This window comes from Pteropus alecto, unplaced genomic scaffold (genome assembly GCF_000325575.1).
Source record: "Pteropus alecto unplaced genomic scaffold, ASM32557v1 scaffold157, whole genome shotgun sequence".
Lineage (NCBI taxonomy): Eukaryota > Metazoa > Chordata > Mammalia > Chiroptera > Pteropodidae > Pteropus > Pteropus alecto.
In genome coordinates, this window is record NW_006440626.1 from 3,985,757 (window position 1) to 4,005,887 (window position 20,131).

A 20,131-nucleotide genomic window follows, 5' to 3' on the forward strand; every position below is an offset into this window, starting at 1 on the left:
CAGGATGAAGAGGGGCTGAGGGTGTGGGAGACAGCCGGTCTGGAGAGGTCTCTGCAGAGGGGAGCAAACGGGCAGTGTGTGTCGGGAATCCCCGAGTGTCGGGATGGCAGAGGGCAGTAGGGGAGGGGTTGGCTACAGGTGGCAGCACGAGGATTTCAGTGGCGGCAGTGGGCAAGAAGACAGAGTGTGCGAAAGTTCTCTTTGCTTTCATTATGTCAGCAGGGAGCGGCTTAAGCAAGATGATACAGGTAAAGCGAGAGCTCAGCCGTGGAACTGTACACTGTAAAATGGTGAATTTTCTCAGAAAGCTCGATAGCTGACACTACTCTCGAGGTCAGATTCTGATGTTAGAAGCAGATGCTGGAGTCTGCAGTGGGACCTGGGGTGCATTTCTAACAAGGGCAGGTGGCATGGAGGCTGCTGGGCTGGGAGGTGCTCTGGGGCCGAGAGGCTGGTCCAGGGCTCAGGAGAGGCCTGGCTGTGAGCTTCCAGGGTTCCCGATGTCCAGACAGGAACCGAGAGTGGGAGAGATGAGGCCGCGCGAAACAGACTGTACAGGTGGAGAGGGAGCAGCCCGAGTGCTAGCGCTGACCAGATGGCAGAGAGAGGGCGCTGAGGGTGCTGCCTGCACCCAAAGGGGTCAGACACTGAGAAGTGGCCAGGGAGGAAGTGGCAAGGATGCTAGGAGCAGAGGGCATCTGAATCGGCGGGGCCAGCAGCAGCAGCCTCAGTGGTGGCAGCTGGGTAGGTTGACAGGCCACCTCTGAGGGATCTGGTTGTTTGGTGAGACCGTGTCCAGCTGGAACGGGAGGAAAATAGGAGAGAGGACAGGACTAGAGGGTCGGGGAACAAGCCTGGTTTCTGTGTAACTTTTTTAAATTACATATAAGATTTGCCATTCTAGCCATTTTAAAATGTACAACTCAGAGGCATTAAGTACTTTCAGTGCTGTGCAGCCATCACCACCCTGTTTTTCTAGAACTTCATCATCCTGTACTGACTCTCGTTTACCCGTTAACACGGTAACTTCCCAGTCCTTCCTCCCAGTCCCTGGTAGCCTCTTCTTTCTGTCTCCATAATTTTGACTACTCTTAGGACCCCATGTAAGTGGAATCAGACAGTATTTGCCCTTTCATTTCTGGCTTATTTCAGTTAGCACAGTGGCAGAGATGTGGCCGAATCGTTCATTGTGTGGACGTACCACATCGTGTTGATCCATTCATCCACTGATGGGCCCTTGGGTTGTTTCCACCTCTTGGCTGTTTTAAAGCTGCTGCAAACATGGGTGTGCGGGAATCTGTGTGAGTCCCTGCTGTCAGTTCTTTTGGGTCTATACCCAGAAGTGAGATTGTTGCTAATTCAGCATTTAACTTTTTGAAGGACCGCCAGCGTCCGCAGCAGCTACACCGACTTCATTCATAGCAGCAGTGCACAAGGGTTCCACTTTCTCAGTATCATCACCAACACTTATTTTCGTGTTTTTTTTAATAGCTATCCTAGTGGGTATGAAGTGGTATGTCATTGTGGTTTGATTTGCATTTCTGTGGTGACTAATGATGTCGTGTTTCTTTTATGTGTTTCTATAGGTCATCTGTGTATCTTGTCACCAGGAGAAATGTCTCTGAGTCCTTTGCCTATTTTTCAGTTGGGTTTTGTTGTTGAGTTGTAGTTCTTTATTCTGAGTATGAATCATTTGTCACATATGATTTGCAAATATTTTCTCCCACTCCATGGATTGTTTCTCCCACTCTCTGGATAGTGTTCTTTGTTGCTCAAAAGTTTTAAATTTTTATGTATCTGATTAGGTATTTTTTCTTTCGTTGCCTGTGCTTTGGTGTCATAACCAAGAAATGACCAGATCCATGGAGATGTCCCACTGTGTTTCCTTCTAAGAGTTTTGTAGTTTTAGCTCCTAAATGTAGGCCTTTTGACCCATTTTGGGTTACTTTTTTATACACAGTGGGGTCCAACTTCAGGTCCTATTCAGGTTTCTGACATCATTCACTTTCTTGATTGGCAGAAATTTCAGCAGATTTTAAGGAGCCACCATCCCTGCCAGGGAAACAGAAGTCCCCCTCGACAGCAGCCTGCGGATCACCCCTCTCCTCCCAGTCCCCACCCTCTGCTGAGCTCGCTCAGGCTGCCCCGCCTCCATCGGGCTCACCCACCTTACCTGGGCGCCTGGAGGACTTCCTGGAGAGCAGCACGGGGCTGCCCCTGCTGACTGGTGGACATGAGGGGCCAGAGCCCCTCTCCCTCATTGACGACCTCCACAGCCAGATGCTAAGCAGCTCTGCCATCCTGGACCACCCCCCTTCACCCATGGACACCTCGGAATTGCACTTTGCCCCTGAGCCCGGCAGCATGGGCCTGGACCTGGCTGAAGGCCACCTGGACAGCATGGACTGGCTGGAGCTGTCATCAGGCGGCCCTGTGCTCAGCCTGGCCCCACTCAGCACCTCGGCCCCCAGCCTCTTCTCCACAGACTTCCTCGATGGCCATGACTTGCAGCTGCACTGGGATTCCTGCTTGTAGCTCTCAGGTCTGCTGGGGGACTGGCGGGGCTGGAAGTTGGAAAGCCTCGGGAACTCTAGGGAGCTCAGCGCTCTCCTGCCTGATCGCTGAGTGCTGACAATCATGGGCCCAGTTTTCCCTCCCTGGCTCACCACCAAGGAGAGAGGCTGCCAAGCAGCAGCTCTGGGTCCCACCCTGAGGTTTTGGAGACCTGGACAGGTCGGGGTGCCTCTTTGACCTTTTGTGAGGTTGGAGGTGCCCTGTCTGCATTTTATGCAGGCAGGTGAGGCATGAATCTCTCTTCCCTGTGAAGGAAGAAATAAGCCGGGCCTCTACCTCCCCATTCCTCGTTATGCCAACAGAGTCCCAGGCTTCTTGGGAGGGGGTTGGGAGGCTCCCTGTCATATTAGTGTTGGTGTAGTATAACCAGTTAGTGGTTGGTGGCAGACATTTTCTGTACAGGTGTATATATATATACCTCTATATTATATATCGCCATACATATATATACACATTTTTTTTGGGGGGGGGAGGAGAGAGGCTGCCAAGCAGCAGCTCTGGGTCCCACCCTGAGGTTTTGGAGACCTGGACAGGTCGGGGTGCCTCTTTGACCTTTTGTGAGGTTGGAGGTGCCCTGTCTGCATTTTATGCAGGCAGGTGAGGCATGAATCTCTCTTCCCTGTGAAGGAAGAAATAAGCCGGGCCTCTACCTCCCCATTCCTCGTTATGCCAACAGAGTCCCAGGCTTCTTGGGAGGGGGTTGGGAGGCTCCCTGTCATATTAGTGTTGGTGTAGTATAACCAGTTAGTGGTTGGTGGCAGACATTTTCTGTACAGGTGTATATATATATACCTCTATATTATATATCGCCATACATATATATACACATTTTTTTTGGGGGGGGGTGGGAGGTGGATGCAGCTCCCTCCCATCCTACTGTGCACATACAGAAGGGCCTGGAGACCACTGCTCCTGGGGCCCTCAGCCCCACCCATCACGTGTGTTTGACATGCAGCCACCCCATCACAGCCTGTACCCCACCTGTCCTTCTTCCTGTTCCTTATCAGTGCCACGAGGGCAGAGGTGCTTCCTGGCCGCCGCCCACATTCCATCCTGCTGCCTCACTGCAGCCGCCCTGGGACAGGAGGGGCTTTAGCCCTGTGGTGGGTCCAGAGGTGGCCCTCAAGTTTTGGCTTCCTCCTGCTCTGGGGCATGTCACTGTCATTCGTAGAGGGTTGGGGATGGTGTCACCAAAACCAGTGCTGGGACAGGTGAGGGAAAGCATTGTGAACTTTTTAAAATAAAAACAAAAATACCGGCTTGTTACTCCTTCTTCCTGGCTGGCTGTGCTAGACCATTCCAGAAAGGACCTACAGCTCTGGAGCCCTGACTGGACCAAAGACAAAGTGCTTTCTTAAAGCCAGTTTATTTACAAACCAAGGAGCCTTTACCACCCCCGAGCCCTTCCTGAGGAAAGACTGACAGAGGTGGCTCTGCACCTCTTCGCAAGGTTTTGGTCAGTACAAACGGTGAGCTTGGGGCCTGGGCCCCAATCTTCTGCTCCTGCCACCCACTGCCCTCCAGAGACGCTCTGGGGTGCCCAGGGTGGCGTCTTCTATCTCCCTACCATGATGCCTGGCCAGAGTGTCTCCTTTCCTTGACCCTGAAGCTTGGGTTGGGCCCGGGCCAGCGCTGTTCTTGAGGAAGGAGCTGCTCTAGTAGCCAATGGGTCGGGGAAGCCTGGCATGACCGGGCCACTGGAGGACGAGCTTCAGCCATCTATGTCCCAGCTGAAAAGGTGATGCTTCACCAGCATGTCCTGGACGCCCTCCTTCAGGGGCTTCTTCTCTTCCTGCACACAAACAGCCCCTCACCGTCATGGAATGCACAGCTGGGGCACACAGCAAGGAAGCCCAAGGTGGCAGGGGCCAGAGTGGTCCTTACCCATGACGCCAGCACCCAGGGTTCCCCTGGGGCCCTGCCTCAGCCACCCACAAGTGTTTGAACTGATCCGCCTGCAGAGACCAGGCCTGCCACGCCCCACCGAGGACCAAACCCATCCACCCACCTCTCTCTTCACAGGAAGTTCCCAGTCCTGGGAGAGGCTGAAGGCGAAGCAGCAGAGGACACTGGAAGGGAAGGAGGGGAGGCTGTCAGTCGCCCTCAGGTTGGCTCTGCCCACCCCTCCCTGACCCAGGGCCACAGGGCAGGGGGCCCTCACCGGAGCTCACACTTGATCTGGACCCAGCCGGGGCTGCGCAGGAAGGACCAGGGCTGGTACCACTTCTCCACGGTCGGCAGGCTGGAGCAGAGCACTTCCAGCCACAGGTGCAGCACCTGCTCACTGGGACAGGGGGAGGGGTTCGTCTGCTGGGTTCTCTGAGGACTGGGAGTTTCTGCCCTTCGGTGCTGGGCTGGGCCACCAGCCCCTTTCCCGCCACTCTGAGGCCACCTCAGGTGACCCCACTTCCTTTACTCTCAGCCCCTCGCTCTGGCTGCTCCTCCCTGGGAGACACACTCAGGGGCCCATGGCCTCCACTCCCCTCTGTCCTGTCACAGCTCGCTCCACATCTGAGACAGCCACCACCTCCTGCCGGGCACAGGGGCCTCTGCCCTGGTCAACCCAGGAATGAGGTGCACCAGGTTCTGAGCTAGTCTCGGGGACAGCTGTCCTGTAAACCACCCCTCCTCCCACCCCACTCCAGGTAAAAGCAGCCTACAGGCCACGCCCTCCACCAGGTGGTAAATCCAGAAATATCTCATTGACCCTGGCCCAGGCTCAAGACTCACAAATGCCCAAGGCCCCCACCCTCATTTGCCGCAGCAGCCTCGTTTCTGGGAGCCCCGTTCACTGGGCACTTTGCTAAAGTCTGTGCTTCACAAAACCCCCAAGTGCCTCCCTGGCCACAAAGCAATGACTGGTCTTGTGCCGGAGAAAGGCCTTTGAGAGTCACCCTTGCAAACTTCCATTTATTTGCCTGTCCTCCTGGGGGGCCCGGCTCACATGCCCCCGCTCCCTGCAGGGCCCAGCCCGCCACTCATCTGACTGGACTGTGGCACCCGCAGCAGGTACACTCACTTGAGCCCCACACAGATGAGGGAGCGGAGCTTGACATCCATTTGTGCGTGTGCAGCGTCATGGGTCACATTCACAGACTGCACAGCCTGTGAAGACACAGCCGTCACTCAGGTGCCCCCCAGCTGCCAGCCCACGGAGGCCAGCCCTGCCTATGGCCCTGCCTACCCTGTAGAGCAGCTCCTCTGGGGTCAGAACTTTGCCATCTTCATCCAGCCTGGGGAAGGAGGGGGACCAGAGCTGCCAGTGCTGCCCGGTGTGCAGACTTGGGCTGCTCCCTCGCCCCCGACGAGGCTGCCAGGGCAGGGGACAGGCCCGGTTACCTGTACGTCTTACACAGCACCAGGCGCGAATACACCGAGTCAAAGTCTCTCTCCACCTCCCGGCCTGCTGCCTGGGGAATGGGGAGAGTGTCAGGGACAATGGGATAGGTCCCAGGTCAAAGCCACAGGGTCTAAGTGCACTTCACCACCCCAGGAGCTCCTGTTGCCAGCTCCACAGAACCCAGGAGCGTGGGGAAAAGGACAGTGGAGGACATGCGTCCAGCCACTGACTTACTTCCTCGATAAACAGCCAGGGGTGGCAGGCGCCCCCAAGCAGAGATGGCTTCTTCAGTCCATGTTCAAACAGGGCCTTGAGGGCCGGGCAGAGGGTCCCTCGCACGAGGTCCGTGACCGCCTCCGTCACAGCGTCATCCCCGGCGATGGAGTACTGATGGCGGGGACAGGGTCTGAAAGGCCCCAGCCCCATGCCTGCAGCTGCCCTCTCCCTGGCCTCAGAGCCGCCGCCACAAGCCACTGAGAACACAGGCCCTGGCTGGGGGCGTGCAGGCCTCACCAGGCTTGAGGTGGGGGCAGCTCCAGGGCACCCTTCCTGGCTTCCCCTCTCACCTCTTTGCTCCGTTCATCTAGAACTTCCACAAACTTGGCAGGAAACCAGCCTAGGGGAGAAGCAGGGTCCTGTGAGGGGCCTGGTGTGCTCACACTTTCCCCCATGGGGCTGAGGACAGGCTCGGCCTGTTCCTGGCGGGGACGGGGTCGGGGATGCAGCTTCACTGCCCAACCCGCTGCCCCCAAATGGGGACCAAGACCTCACCTCTCAGGCCATTCAGCTCCCCCACCCAGCAGTGCTCATCCTTCTGGGAAACAATCTGCAGAGGAAAAGAGCAGAGAGCCGGGCCCCAGTTGCCATGCCCAGTGCATCGCGCATCATCTGGTTTCATCCTTGGCCAGGTCGAGGAGGGAAACGCTCAGCAGGGGGAGGGCGCGAGTGAGCTGGATGACCTGGCTGCAGCCTCAGGGCCAGCAGGTGGCAGGACCACTGGCATCCACTCCCAGCAACCACCCGCCGCAGAGCCCCACGCACCGTGATGATGTCATTCTTGCGGAATCCCAGCTCATCGTCATCGTGCCGCTCAAAGTCCAGCAGGGCCTTGGCCCGGCGCCTGTGGCTACGTGAGCAGGCCACGTAGTTCTCGTGGTCCCGCTGGTGGCTCTCCATGCTGTAGTCTGGGGTCAGCTCCTGCCAGGGTGGCAGAAAAGCTCACCAAGAAATAGGCGCCTCAGGATGGGGAAGGAGACCCCCATGTTAAGCCACTGGGCGTAGGGCTGGGAGGCTGCAACTCACCACACTACAGTTTTTGGGGTCTGTGCACTGGAAATGGCGTGCCACGCGCAGGATGGCTTCCCGGAGGTCAGCCACCAGTTCCGTCTGCTTGATGTTCTTGGCCTTGAGTGCCTCCAGGTCGTCTACCCCTGGGAGGTCCAGAGAGTTACAGCAGCTGTGGTCCCTGCCAAGCCCCCTTCCCAACTCCAGGGAAGCTTAGAGTCCACTGGGGTGTGAGAATGGACACCCCCTGGTATGCACCGCCACCCCCACGCCTGGCTCCCAGAGCTTAGATGTGGCTGCGGGGAAGGGGGCCGCTGAGTTCGCCCGAGTGCACAGCTGCCTGCAGCACAGTTCTCACCAAAGAGCAAGGAGGTGAGGCCAGACTTCCTCCGCTGGGTCCTGCGACGAACCACCTGTAGACACAAGGGCGGGTCAGTGGCAGGAGGGCACCCAGGGCCCCTCATTTATGCCACCTCATGGGCAGCAGCCTCTTAGGCCAGCTCTGAGGGTCAGGGATGCACTATCGGTTCAATGCTGGGTCTGTCCTTCACCCAAACCGGGCTTATTGCTGCCCATCTCTCCACAGCTGTGGTCTGCTGCTGCTGGGCCATGCCGGGCATGCGTGCTAAGCTGGCGGGGAGTGGCGGAGCCCAGAGGGGCCTCTCTTGCTCTGGGCTTCCTCAAGGGACCCCCACGCTGTGGGTGAGGCAGGGCCTCCTCTCTCACAGGCCTACCTGAGAGAGGTTGGTGGTGGCGCTGGTCCCCAGGAGCTGGCCCTGGTCTGCGATGAGGTAAGCCAGGTGCTTGCGGCGCTGGGTCTCCACGGCCATGTCAGTGAGGGAGCCAGCCAGCCGCATGGCCTCCCCCAGCAGCAGCTCCGCGTCTTCGATCTGCGAGGGTATGTCTGACAGCGTGTTGAAGATAGAGGCCGAGTTCTCTGACTGAATCAGCTCCTCCTCCTGCGCCACACGAGGGGAAGGAGGCAGGAGTCACTGCCCGGCACCGAGCCCCGTCACCATCCCAGGCATGTGTGACTTCCCTGGATGATCAGCTGAGCTCAAGGGAGTCTACCCTGCCGGGGGAGGGGTGGAGGGGCTTTCAGGAAGGACCAGTGCTCAGGCCACATGCTGCTGAAGCCTGAACCCCGAGTCCCCAAGAGGAGGGGCACCAGGACTGCTGCATCTGGCACACAAGACTCCTAGTCTTCATGGGGAAGCTGGGCGGTGTGGCCCAGGGACGGGGGACAGTGGCACCTTGAGGCGCAGCATGCCCAGCGTGGCCTGGAAGAGCACCAGGGAGCCCTCGTAGAAAAACAGGTCCCAGAGGCGCAGCAGCAGCTTGATGTGCACCACGCTGGCGAAGGCCGTGAGGAACCAGTGCAGTGTGATCAGAGACAGCTCTGTAGACAGACCAGGGACAGCTGGCATGTGACAACCTGAGCAGGGGCACGCCCCAGGCGCACGAGCTGGGCAGGAGGTGGAAGGTATCTCCCAGAAAGCAGCCATAGGCCCACCCTAGTCCACGGGGATGGAGGGGACAAGTGTCAGGACATCAGAGACAAGAGCGACAGAGGCTGCGTGAGCTGTGCCCACGGCTGGGCCGTGTGAGGAGCCTTTCTCCACTCCTCCGAGCTGGCCAGCTGCCCGGTCCTCCACTGGCTGTCAGGAGGCCTTGGACCCGCAGTACCTGAGTCAGAGTCTCAGGACCCCTTGACCCCAGAGAAGAGGGTGGGCGGCCCTCACCAATATCATGTTCCTGGAGCAGCTTGTCCAAGCGAGGCAGGTACTGGACGATGAGGTGGCGCAGGACTCGCTGGTCTGTCTGGACGCCCAGCAGGGTGGTGCTGAAGTAGGAGGCAGGTAGCAGGTCCTCGATGATGGCACACATCATCCAGAAGGCATCCTCTTCCTCCAGGAACAGCAGGAGGCAGGCGGCCACCTGGCCAGGGCAAGGAGACCAGGGGCTGGGACCCAGGTCTCCACGTGAACAGAGACCCACTTGATGGGTCACTTCGTGGACCGCATGCCCGCCTCAGGGTTGCAACCACCCTACTTGGCAGCCCTGGCCCCCTTGGGGACTCCCATCTCCGCCCCTACTTCCTGTCCTACTGCCTAGGACGGTGAGCTCATTCACGCCTGGGGGCCAGAGGAACATGCTTGGGGACACCTGCAGCCCTTCCCGGGCTGTGCTCACCATGCCTGTGCCCTGGCAGTAGCCGATCTCCGGGTAGAGCCAGGCCAGCGCTCGGAGGACCCTGCGCAGCCGCGGTACCCCGACGCTGCCCACGCTGGCGAAGCAGGCATTGCTGGGCATCGTGCGGAGCAGGTCCTTCTCGATCTGCCGGCGGCCCGCCCACAACAGGAGCTGTGAGATGTGGCCGCGGGCCACACGCCAGCACAGAGACCCGGAGGGAGCCTGGGAGACCCCGTATGGGGCACACCCCAGTGGGCTTCTCTCCCGGGACCGGGGATTCCTTGTGCTCCTCCCTTCAGGAACAGAACCCAGCTAGTGTGTAGCTGATTCCGTCACATTCACCCAGGGAACTTATAAAAGTAAACGACAGATTCCTGGGCCTTGGGCTGCAACTAGGAATGAGAATTTCCTGAACAAGGCCTGAAATCTGCATTTAACGTGCACTGGTTAGGTGGCCTTTTTGACAATTCTCTCTGCTGCCACAGAGGGCCCTGGATGGAGCCAACTGCTCCAGGCGCACGTTTGTGGGTGAGAGCACTGCCCAGGGCTGCCACATGGCTGCCATGTTCTCCCAGGCCACGGAGAGACCACCGAGGGGGCTCCTGTTGACCCCAGGCCGAGCCCCGGCCTCACCTGTTTGGCAGCAATGGTCTCGTCGTTAGAGCTGTTCCTCACGGCCTCCCGGTAGGACAGCTCGGAGCCCTTCTTCTTCTGCAGGGCCCCGGAGAGCCGCATCCACAGCTGAGGGGGAGCCCGCGAGCACTGAGTCTGTGGTGGGACACTGAGCCCTGGGTCACCCTCTGCAGACGCCCCCTCCCGGCTCACCTGTGGCCTCATGCTGTGTGGGATGCCAGCCAGCACCAGGGAGCGGAGCTTCTCAGAGCGGGGCAGGGAGACGGCAATCTTGTCCCAGGTGAGGTCGCCCACGTCGTGGTTATGGGTGAACTCCAGGTGGGCCTGCCACCGCAGCCGCTGCGGAGGGTCCTCCATCAGAGACACGGCCGGCAGCCTGCCGGGGCTGGGGTCGGCACCATCTGCCAGGGGAGCGCCCAGGGACACAGCAGTGCGAGGGGAGGAAGGAAAATGTCTCCTCACTGCATGTTCTCCAAAGCAGAGGGCCCTGGGCTTCGGTCCGGTGTCCGGATCCGCTATTGAAATCAGAGCCACAGTCCCCACGCTCCAGCACTAGGATGAGCAAACCCAAGCTCTTCACTCTCTCCCTGAAACCTGCCCTTCCACGGTCTCACCCGGCCAATCCACAAACCCACCTCCACTCTCCACATGCTCAGGCCTAAGCCTCGGACTACCTGCGGCTCCTCCCCGCGGTCAACCCGCAGAGCTGAGGCAGAATCTCACCACTCTTACCACCTCCCACTGCTGCCCTGGTCCAAGCCATCACCTTTCTTCCGGACTCCTGCCGCAGCCTCCTTGCTGGCCTCCCTGGTTCCACCCCACCCCTAAAGGCAATGCTCCAGGGTGCCCTTCCAAGCCACAGGTCAGATCATGGCACTCTGCTCAGAGCCCTCTAGTGCCACCCGCCCACCCGCCTCGCTCAGACGTGTAGAAGGTTCTGTGGCCTGCCTCCTCCTGTCCCATCCCCTCGTCCCCACCACTCCAGCTATTCCCCACCAAATCCACTCTGCCCCAGGGCCTTTGTGCTTGCTGTTCCCCTTCCTCGGCTAGCTCACTGCCTCCCTTCCTCCCAGTTTGTCCGAGTGCCTCCCCTCAGAGAAGCTTCCTTCACCGCCTTATACACAGTCCACCTCCCCTCTTCTCTGGGTCCCCAATTTTTTCTTTGCTCTTCTTGCCCTGGCATATGTTTACTGCTGGGAAACTCCACGAGGCCAAGACCACCTTCGGTTTTCTTCGAGGCACTGGGGATGCAGCAGGGGTGAGGGGACAACCCACAGCCAGCCTCCTGAGATGCTCGAGTCAATGCAGATGAGGCGCTCGTGGCCACCTGGTCATCTCGGTGTGCGTCAGCCCCACAGCGAGCCTTGTCCTCGCTTATCCTAACGCCACACCCTCAGCCTCAGCTTTTTAAACCTTCGCCCTTAGCAGATTTATGTATAGTAAGATGCACAAATTTTAAGTGTACACTTTGGTGAATGTCAATAAACAAATGTCTAAACACTGTCCCCATCAAGATACAGAACATTTCCTTCAAACTATAACGTTCCCTATGTTCCTCTCAGGCCCAGCTTTTGACTTCCAACCATCTGCCTGCAAACTAGAGAACAAGGAAAACTTATGTCGGAACTAGAAATATGAGTGACCTGAAGGTGACTAGTTTCAGCCAATTAAAATCTTCTAGTTACAGTTACATCCTGGTGACAGGCTATCCTGGGTCTGGCAGGTAGGTTCCCCAACAGCCCACTCAGGAACCAATGAGTGCATTTATAGTAGAAAACAACAGAAATGGCCTAGAGGCCCCTCCCAGAAGAATAGTTATAAAAATATGATAAATCCATTATAATGGGATATATGTAGACACTGAAAAATGTTTTTAAAAAGATCTTAACTGACAGAAAAAATGCTCGAGCAATAATGTTGAGATATAAGAACAATATAAAAATGTGTATACGACATAATGTTACTAAAAGTATATGTATACACATGCAAAGCCAGAAAAAATACTAAAATGTCAGCGGTTATCTTCAGGTTGTGGGATTACAGGTTAATTTGTTTTAATGTTTATATTTGTATTTTCCAACTTCTCTACAATGTACATTGCTTTTATTATCATATGAAGATCCATAAAATTAATGTAAGAAATATCACAGGTCTCCATTACAGTTGACCCTTGACCAGTGCGGGGGGCCGGGGCGCTGTCTCATGCAGTCAAACCTCCGCGTGGGCCTTAAGTCAGCTCGCCGCACGCAGACTGCCAACGGCCAGCTGACCCTTGCATGACCTGGGTTTTAACTGCCCAGGTCAACTGAATGGCATCGGTCAAATGAAGAGAGTCTGAATATGTGAACCCGCAGTCAAACCCGCGTTGTTCAGGGTCAACCGTTATGAACAGCGCCACCCTCATGCAGAAGCGCCCAGAGCCCATAGGCCACGGCTGCATAATGAGGGTCAATGCAGCAGGAGTCCCCCCAAGGTCACCAGCAAGATTACACGAGGCACTCAACCGTACCTTCCTTGTCCACCCGGAAGCCAAACTCGTCATAGTAGAACTCTGGTTGCTCCACCGACTCTTCCTTCTAGAACCCGGATTAGGAAGACTCAGTCACACGGGACCCAGTCTCGGACCGCCAGTTATGGGAGATGCCACCCATGATGCTGCCTGCTGAAGTCCCACCCAGCCTTCAGGACTCAGATCAAAGGCCACCCTGCTTGAAGTCTCCCTGGTCATCATTCAGCTACCTAGGGCCACTACCTTCTCTAATCCTCCCAGCTAGCATTTTCTTTGTCTTCCTTAGAGGTCAAAGATAATAAGATCAAGGCAAGAAACATGTTTTATGCATTTCTGGGCCCCCATAAAACTGAGAGCCTCTAACCTAACGGGTGATTCACAGAGGGTACGCAACTAAGATGCCATCTCTGATGGTGGCCCCTGACCCTGGGGGAGTATGTTGCAGTGGCCACTCACTCCTGGGAAGCAGGTCCCCACTGGTGCCCCAGCTTGGTAGCACAGCCACTGGTGCCTGGCTGTAAATGCTGTACCTGTGTGTACTTGGCCAGGATCTCCTGGGGCCACATGCTTGGAGTCAGGGCTGAGAAGGGACCGCAAGCAGAGGGTACATGGCTTCCTAAAATCAAGGAAAACCAGGAATAGGAGATGAAGAAAATGCAGAGCATTCAGGGGAAAAGTTCGGGTTAGGAAATCCGCACACGGCCTGCTCTGCCTGGAGCACCAGCGGTAAAGGGACGTCAGGCTGGGGAGGGGAAGAAACCTAGGAATGTGCCACTTTCTGGAGGAAGAAAACGAAAGCAGCATGTTTCAAGCAAAGCCCGACTTCATCTCTGCGCCACCATGTGAGAGTGAGGATTTGCAGGCGGGAAGGAGGGAAGAGGACAGAGTCGGGAAAACTGGACTGCGGAGAATCGGGAACTGCAGCCCTTCAGGAGGCCCAGTCCGCCTCTTACCTGGATGCTTCTGAGAGCCTCAAAGATATGTGAGAAACAGACCCACCCGCCTCTTTCCCAGCAGGAGGTCCTCCAAGGGAAGGGCCTCCCTTCATTCCGCAGTCCCTCAGCCCACTCCAAGCCCAGGTCCCTGCTCCCACCTGACATTGTGCGGAGAGGCGAGGCGAGTCTTCTGTGGATCCAGACTCAGGTTGTCCTATCCCAGTATCTCACAGCTGGGAGGCTCCTCAGGCTTCATCTGGTCCAGAAACATCTGTGCTGGCAGGAAAGCAAAGGGGACAGTTGTTCTAAAGCAATCCCTCCTGGGGGGCCGGTCTACAACTTTGGTAGCCCAGAGGTAGCCAGTGGACAGGAAGCCCTGGCCACCATCTGACAAGGGAAGGAAAAGTCACACTGAAAAGAAAAAGCCTCTTGCTCTGAACATTTCAGCCGAGGGAGGGTACACGTTAAAGAAGCTAGAAGCCCGATGTTCCCCACAGCTCTGTGAGCCACGTGGGGCATCTGCTCAGGCCCCGCGTTATTAAGGAAGGAGAAAATCACATGTACAGACTTCTTCATGCCCTATGCTCAGGCAAATGTCTTTCAAAAAACAAAACCCAGCAACCACCGAAACCTTGGTGAATAGGTTTCCTTGAGCCAGGAACTTTGAAGAATCCTTTAGATCAGGGGTCCCCAACCCCCGGGCCATGGACCAGTACCGGTCCAGGGCTGGTTAGGAACTGGGTCGCACAGTAGGAGGTGAGCCGCAGGCGAGTGAGCGAAGCTTCATCTGTATCTGCAGCCGCTCCCCAGCGCCAGCATCACCGCCTCGGCTCCACCTTGGATCATTAGGCATTAGATTCTCATAGGAGCACCATCCTTGGTGCCAAAAATGGGGACCGCTGATCTAGATAGTATACAACTAAGCTTCTGAGTCAACACCTGCACTCACCCCAACACTGACATATTCCATTTCCTCCAACAGTCTGCTCTACCACATTTTCCACTAGCCTTACAGCTAGGAAACTAGGAAACTGCAATCTAATTAAAATCTCTCCTGTTGCTGTTTAAACCCCTGTCTGCCTCCCTCTCTTTTTCGTCCTCTTAAAAAATAAGGACGTGACAATAAAAAGATTAATAGTCCAGTTTTAAAAATGGGCAAAAGAGCTGAATATAGATTTCTCTAAAAAAAGAGATGTGAATGGCCAGTGTGCGGGCAAAGGAAGCCTGACATCGTTAGGCATCAGGGAAATGCGAATCAAAACCACAACGAGGTACCTCTTCTCACCCGCTGGGACAGCTATAAGCAAAAAGCCAAAAACAAGCGCTGTGAAGATGTGGAGAAATGGACCCCTCTGCCACCCTGGTGGGGCTGTAAAATGGGGCTGCCACTTTGGAAAACAGTTTAGCAGTTCCTCGAAAGGTTAAATGTAGTTACCACATGACCCAGTGATTCCGATCCTAGTTATTCACCCAGGAGAAATGAAAGTACGTGTCCACACAAAAACTCGTGCATGGATGGTCACAGCAGCATTATTCCTAACAGCCAAAAAGTACAAACAACCCAGATGTCCAACAACTGATGAATGGATATATAAAATAGATGGAATATCCACACATTATTATTCAGCCATAAAAAGGAATGAAGTACGGATAATGCCAAAACACAGATGAACCTTGAAAACATGCTAAGCAAAAGAAGCCAGTCACAAGAAGCTGCGTATCGTGTGATTCTATTGAAATGAAATGTCCAGAAGAGGCAAATCCAAGGAGGGAGGAAGGAGACTGGTGACTGCCAAGGGTTGCGGGAGCTGGGAATGCAGACTGACTACTTACTGATGGGTACGGGGTTCTTTGGGAGATGAAAAATGTTCTGGAATTGGACACTGGTGACAGTTAAACAAAAGTATGAAATACTAGAACTATTGAAATATACAGCTTAAAAGTAGTGAATTTTATAGCATGTGAATTATGCCTCAAAAAAAATAAGAGCCATCCACTGGGGCGTCAGGACTAGGGGCCGCCCCCAACTTTCTAACTTCTTATTCCTAACGTGCTTCTGTTAAAAGCAAAAAGAATCTATTATCATCCATTTGAGCTTCAACAAAAGTGTAGTTTGGGGGATAGTTTTTCCAATGTTTTCTGAACATTACGTCTTTTACTTCTATGGAATGAAAAGATTTGATTCCATGAAATAAACGTGAGGTAACAATAGGTTGAAGCACTTTAAGACAAGCTGTCTTCCAGTTTTTTGAAATCATATTCACTGAGACCTAGACCTAAAGAAAAACCTCTTTTTACCATTTTTCAGGCGTTTGGAGGTTCTAGTTGTTACTCTAACCGACAGCAGCCCCTAGCCTTCTCTGCCACAGAATTCTGGTGTTGGGAATTCTGGGTAAATGAGAAGGGTCACGTGAGTGAGAAAGGGAAAAAAAAGGAAAATCGAACAACCACTCAAGGGGGCTCTGAGAATACATTACCCTGTGGGCCCTTAACCCGAACATGTGCTGAAAAATGAGCACATGAAAAATCCCAGTTCTCTTAAAGACATACTTGCAAATCTGGGGACAAAAAAGTCATCTTTTAGCTCCTAAGGGCAGCTTGGCTGAGTCACCAACCTCTACTCCTGCCCCCAGACACATCCCGGCCATGACAAGTCTGGGTTAAATGACCACCACGGAGGCTTTGGTGCCAGCTGGGCGAGCCACCCCCTCCTGCTTCCAGACAAGCCCTGCTGAGAAACAGATGGCAGAGCCTGCTTCCCTAAGGGGTCAGCCATCCTGGGCTTGTCGGTGCTGCGTGGGGCTAGTAACAAAAATGGAATATCTTCCTTCAGTACAACGGATGCGTGGGGCCTGGTTTAAATCAGAATTTTGTGCTAGAAAGAGCATTACATATTTTTACATTAAAGGGATGGAGCTAAATGTTTTAAAAATCACATCATCATTCAATCTTCAAAACACCTTTTGAAGTACACGTTGCTATTCCTTATACACGAGAAAATAAGCCTAGAAGAGACCCACAGTTTTCCAAATGGACTCCAATAACTGTGCCCTCTCACACCATGCTGCCTCCCATCCTGCCCAGTGAAATGATGTCACCAGCCAGAGCTGGGAAAATAACCCAGGGCTGTTATGCCACCCACAGCGGCTCCAGAGCTGACCTCTGCACCGCCTTCTGCGGGGGCCGGACAGTGCTGCGGAGTGAGGACACCTCCAGGCAGACAGGTGTGAATTCGAATGCCAGCTCTGCTGCTCCACTTGTTATTAGCTTGGGCAAGTTCACTTGCCTCTCTGAATCTGTTTTCTCATCCATGAAATAGAATAACAATACCTCCATCTTACAGTGGTTAGGAGTATTAAGCGAGAAAGCAAATAAGGCCCTTCCACACTGTCTGACACACAGCAAGTACTCAGTAAGCATCAGGCAATTAGTAGTCCTAATAATTTCTAGAAAGTTATTGCTAGTATCTGGGCCTTCTACGCTGAGTATGCTAAAAGCCATATAATATTGCTGATATTCATCTACAACAACCTATAAACATGACAATCTCATATTCAATGTAATACATGCCAGTTGAGATCATGAGAAAGACTCGACACCCCAGAGGCAGTGATTTGGTGGTTTCTTCCATAAGGACAGAGAAAGTGTGAAGGAAGCGGGTGTTACTTGCAGTGGGGGTAACGGGACTGCGGAGAGGGGGCTGGGAAGACAATTCTCCCCGAGCAGCTCCCCTTCCTGACCTTAGCTTGCTTCCCACTCACTCATTCACTCCACAGTTACTGAGCACTGCCATGAGCCAGGCGCAAACCTAAGGGCTGAGATTCAACAGCGGACAAAAGTCCTGGCTGTTACATTAGAGAATCGGACAATGAATGAGAAAATGACTGCGTCAGATGGTGACAACTTCAGCACGGTGAGGAAATAAAGCAAGGGAAAGGCAGAGAGAGCAGCAGAGAGATGGAATGTATGTATACGCAGTGGTCAGGAAGAGTTCTTTGAAGTTAAGGTGACATCTGAGCTAAGACCAAAGCAAAAGGAAGTGAGGGATCCAGTCACGTGGCTATTGGAGGGGAAAGGGATCCAAGTGCAAAGCCTTTAAGGCAAGAACGTACTTGGCAGTTTGAAGCGGCAGCAAGGCGGCCAGGGGGCTGGGAATGAGGAGAGAGGAGAGGGAAGAAACACGGTGGGAGACACGGCAGGGGTCAAGGCAGGGGTCACGGAGGGCCTTACAGTGCTGGACAGACTATGGACCTCACTCTCTGTGAGCTGGCGCATTACAGGAGGGCTCTGATTCGGGTTTAAAAACTCCGTTATGCAGAGGAGACCGCAAGGCAGGAGGCAGAGGTGACACTGGTAGGAATGACCTTGGCTTTGCTACAGTGGGACCAGTGAGAAAAGATGAGACCCTGGATATGTTTTAAAGAGTCTCTGCAATAACATGCATATGCCACATCTCCCACAGGCTGCCCTTGAGTCTCCCAGTTCCCAACAGGAGCCGTATGTGACAGTGCTAAGCTGGGCAGGCAGGTTTTTCCTGCTTCTGGTCACTATGGAAACTACTCTGAAAGCAGCCATCTGGGAGTCTGCAAAAGCTGCTGAGGAGTTAGCCATGTCACCATCGCAGATGCCCTGCTGTTGTCACAGGCGTACTGGGAGGCAGAAACTTGAGAATCAGGATGGATGCAAGCAATTTTGAGGTGCCCTACAAGGAAGTGTTAAAAGTTAAATGTACACGCATGAAGGTGTCAGTCGCTTTACTCTGCCTTCAATGTTGTCTCCTGAGTTTGCAATCCCACGTTCCTAAAAGGCAAGTTTTGATCACAAAGCAGAGCGCGTCAGATGTCACTGCAAATTCATGGGGCTGGGAGGCTCGTGATACAGATCTTGACATACACCGTCCACTCTTGACCTACTAACCCGTCCTGTCTCTTGGTTTTCCTGACAATACAGCAGGGTTGCCACCACTGCATAGGTGGTCACACATTTGCCAGGGAACACAGAAGCTGTAAGTGGCAAAAGCAAACACATTTGTATTCTAAGAGGCCTCTGAGGTCCTGAAGACTATTTTTCTCCGCAAGGAAATGACAGGACACTGAAAGCTATCGATAACTATAACTGGGAGAGAGAAGCACAAGGCCAGGAAAGTCCGAGAAAGGCTGGAGCAAGATGATAATGTGGCTACTATAGATGCTAAAAAAAAAAAGTTAAATCGGACAATAAGTGCTCAACAGGATATGAACATTTTACTGGAAAGTGAAGGAGGACACATGAGTACTTTCGGAATGCAGAGTACAGAAGTACCGGGATTCTTCCTGGTCTTCCTCAGCACATGTCTAACGCGGGAGTGGGGCTCCGCCCTCTGCCGTGCTCTTCTCTGTCAGGGATATTCCTGGGCGACCTCTTGCCCTGCCACAGCTTCCACAACCACCTGGCGACTCCCTCCTCTGGTGACACCTTTCTCCCAAGCTCCAGACTCCTATTTCCAGCTGCTACTTACTGCCAATTTATCTCTGATGCAAATCTGAAAGCTACATCTTCTGCTTTACTCCTTCAGTGGCTTGCCATTACCCTCAGAATAAGGGCCACATCCTCTAGCAATACGAGGTTCTACCTGACCTGGTTCTACTCCTCTCTCACCAGCCCCACATCTGCCTTACAATACAGTCCTGGTGGCCAACTTGTGATCAGCCGCCCAATGTCTCCATTTTTTTGTCTCTAACGGTCTTCTCCTCATCTGCCAGACAGACTCCTATTCATACTTTAAGACTCAACTCAAACGGCACCGTGTCGCTGAAAGATGCCTTCTGTGGTGGCCAGCTTCAAAGACAGCCCACACAGGTCCACCTCCTGGGGTTCACTTCTTTATGTCAACCCTAACCACAGTGAGCCCAGCTTAGGCCTGTGAACAACCGAATATGGCTGCAGTGACCACGTGTAACTTCCAAGGACAGCCCATAAACGGCATTGCAGTTTCCACCTCGGCCTCTTGTATCACTTGCTCTGGGGGAAGTCAGCCGCTCTGTCATGAGAACACCCCCGGAGCCCTTGGAGAGGTACCACCTTGCCAGCCCCATGAGGGAGCCACTGAGAAAGTAGGTGTCCTAGTCCCAAACCCCCAGGTGACTGCAGCCCCAGCCAACATCTGACTGTGATGTCATGAGCAAGATTCTCCTTTCTCACGAGTCAGGAACTCCTGGGCTGCTCCTGAATTCCCCATTCACAGAAGCCATGAGAAATAATAAATGATTACTGCTGTTTGAAGCCACTAAGTTTTGGGGTGGGTTGTTACACATCAACAGAAAACTAATACACGTTCATGACTCTTCTCTGCTTTAGCGGAGGTTCTCTCTCTGCTCCTACAAAGCCCTGTGCACAAGCTCATCACAGAACTTACCTCATAACATTTGTATCCCTTTGACTTTGGCCAACTGACTCTGCTAGATTAGACTGCATGTCTCTCTGCGTCCTCGGCACTCAGAAGTTTCTCAGTAAACATTTGTTAGATATATTAGATGTATGAACAGCAAATGACAAAAGAAGTAAATAAAAGTCACATTTCATGCCACAGTAATAACTAATTGGAGTTTTATTTACTCTACTATATTCTTGGTATCTAGAAAACAGCAACCTCCCCACCACACTGACCCCACAAGCAGTTTTGAA

At 54.0% G+C, this 20,131-nt stretch overlaps 2 protein-coding genes across 4 annotated transcripts in view; one reads left to right on the forward strand and one right to left on the reverse strand.

Annotated features, from left to right (window-relative positions):
- Window positions 1-3,044, forward strand: part of MKL1 (megakaryoblastic leukemia (translocation) 1) — a 92,412-nt gene extending 89,368 nt beyond the window's left edge. Inside the window, exon 13 of the mRNA XM_025050621.1 lies at window positions 2,021-3,044. Coding sequence (XP_024906389.1) covers window positions 2,021-2,535 — 515 coding nt within the window. The 3' untranslated portion in view covers window positions 2,536-3,044. The remainder of the gene's footprint in view (window positions 1-2,020) is intronic.
- An 877-nt stretch (window positions 3,045-3,921) lies between these two features.
- The window catches only part of SGSM3 (small G protein signaling modulator 3), a 33,553-nt gene continuing 17,343 nt past the window's right edge, over window positions 3,922-20,131 (reverse strand). Inside the window, exons 2-22 of one of the 3 annotated variants that reach the window (XM_006917393.3) lie at window positions 13,627-13,739; window positions 13,064-13,149; window positions 12,534-12,600; window positions 10,217-10,425; window positions 10,025-10,132; window positions 9,392-9,535; window positions 8,941-9,136; window positions 8,452-8,597; window positions 7,933-8,157; window positions 7,557-7,611; window positions 7,217-7,344; window positions 6,956-7,111; window positions 6,686-6,740; window positions 6,481-6,530; window positions 6,149-6,301; window positions 5,914-5,984; window positions 5,759-5,807; window positions 5,594-5,679; window positions 4,736-4,858; window positions 4,583-4,643; window positions 3,922-4,366 (exon numbers count right to left, since the gene is read on the reverse strand). In XM_006917393.3, the coding sequence (XP_006917455.1) occupies window positions 4,286-4,366; window positions 4,583-4,643; window positions 4,736-4,858; window positions 5,594-5,679; window positions 5,759-5,807; window positions 5,914-5,984; window positions 6,149-6,301; window positions 6,481-6,530; window positions 6,686-6,740; window positions 6,956-7,111; window positions 7,217-7,344; window positions 7,557-7,611; window positions 7,933-8,157; window positions 8,452-8,597; window positions 8,941-9,136; window positions 9,392-9,535; window positions 10,025-10,132; window positions 10,217-10,425; window positions 12,534-12,600; window positions 13,064-13,149; window positions 13,627-13,633 (2,256 nt within the window). In that variant the 5' untranslated portion in view covers window positions 13,634-13,739 and the 3' untranslated portion in view covers window positions 3,922-4,285. Of the gene's footprint in view, window positions 4,367-4,582; window positions 4,644-4,735; window positions 4,859-5,593; window positions 5,680-5,758; window positions 5,808-5,913; window positions 5,985-6,148; window positions 6,302-6,480; window positions 6,531-6,685; window positions 6,741-6,955; window positions 7,112-7,216; window positions 7,345-7,556; window positions 7,612-7,932; window positions 8,158-8,451; window positions 8,598-8,940; window positions 9,137-9,391; window positions 9,614-10,024; window positions 10,133-10,216; window positions 10,449-12,533; window positions 12,601-13,063; window positions 13,150-13,626; window positions 13,740-20,131 lie in introns of those variants that run through there. The other 2 variants (XM_025050622.1, XM_025050623.1) reach the window with 2 other exon arrangements.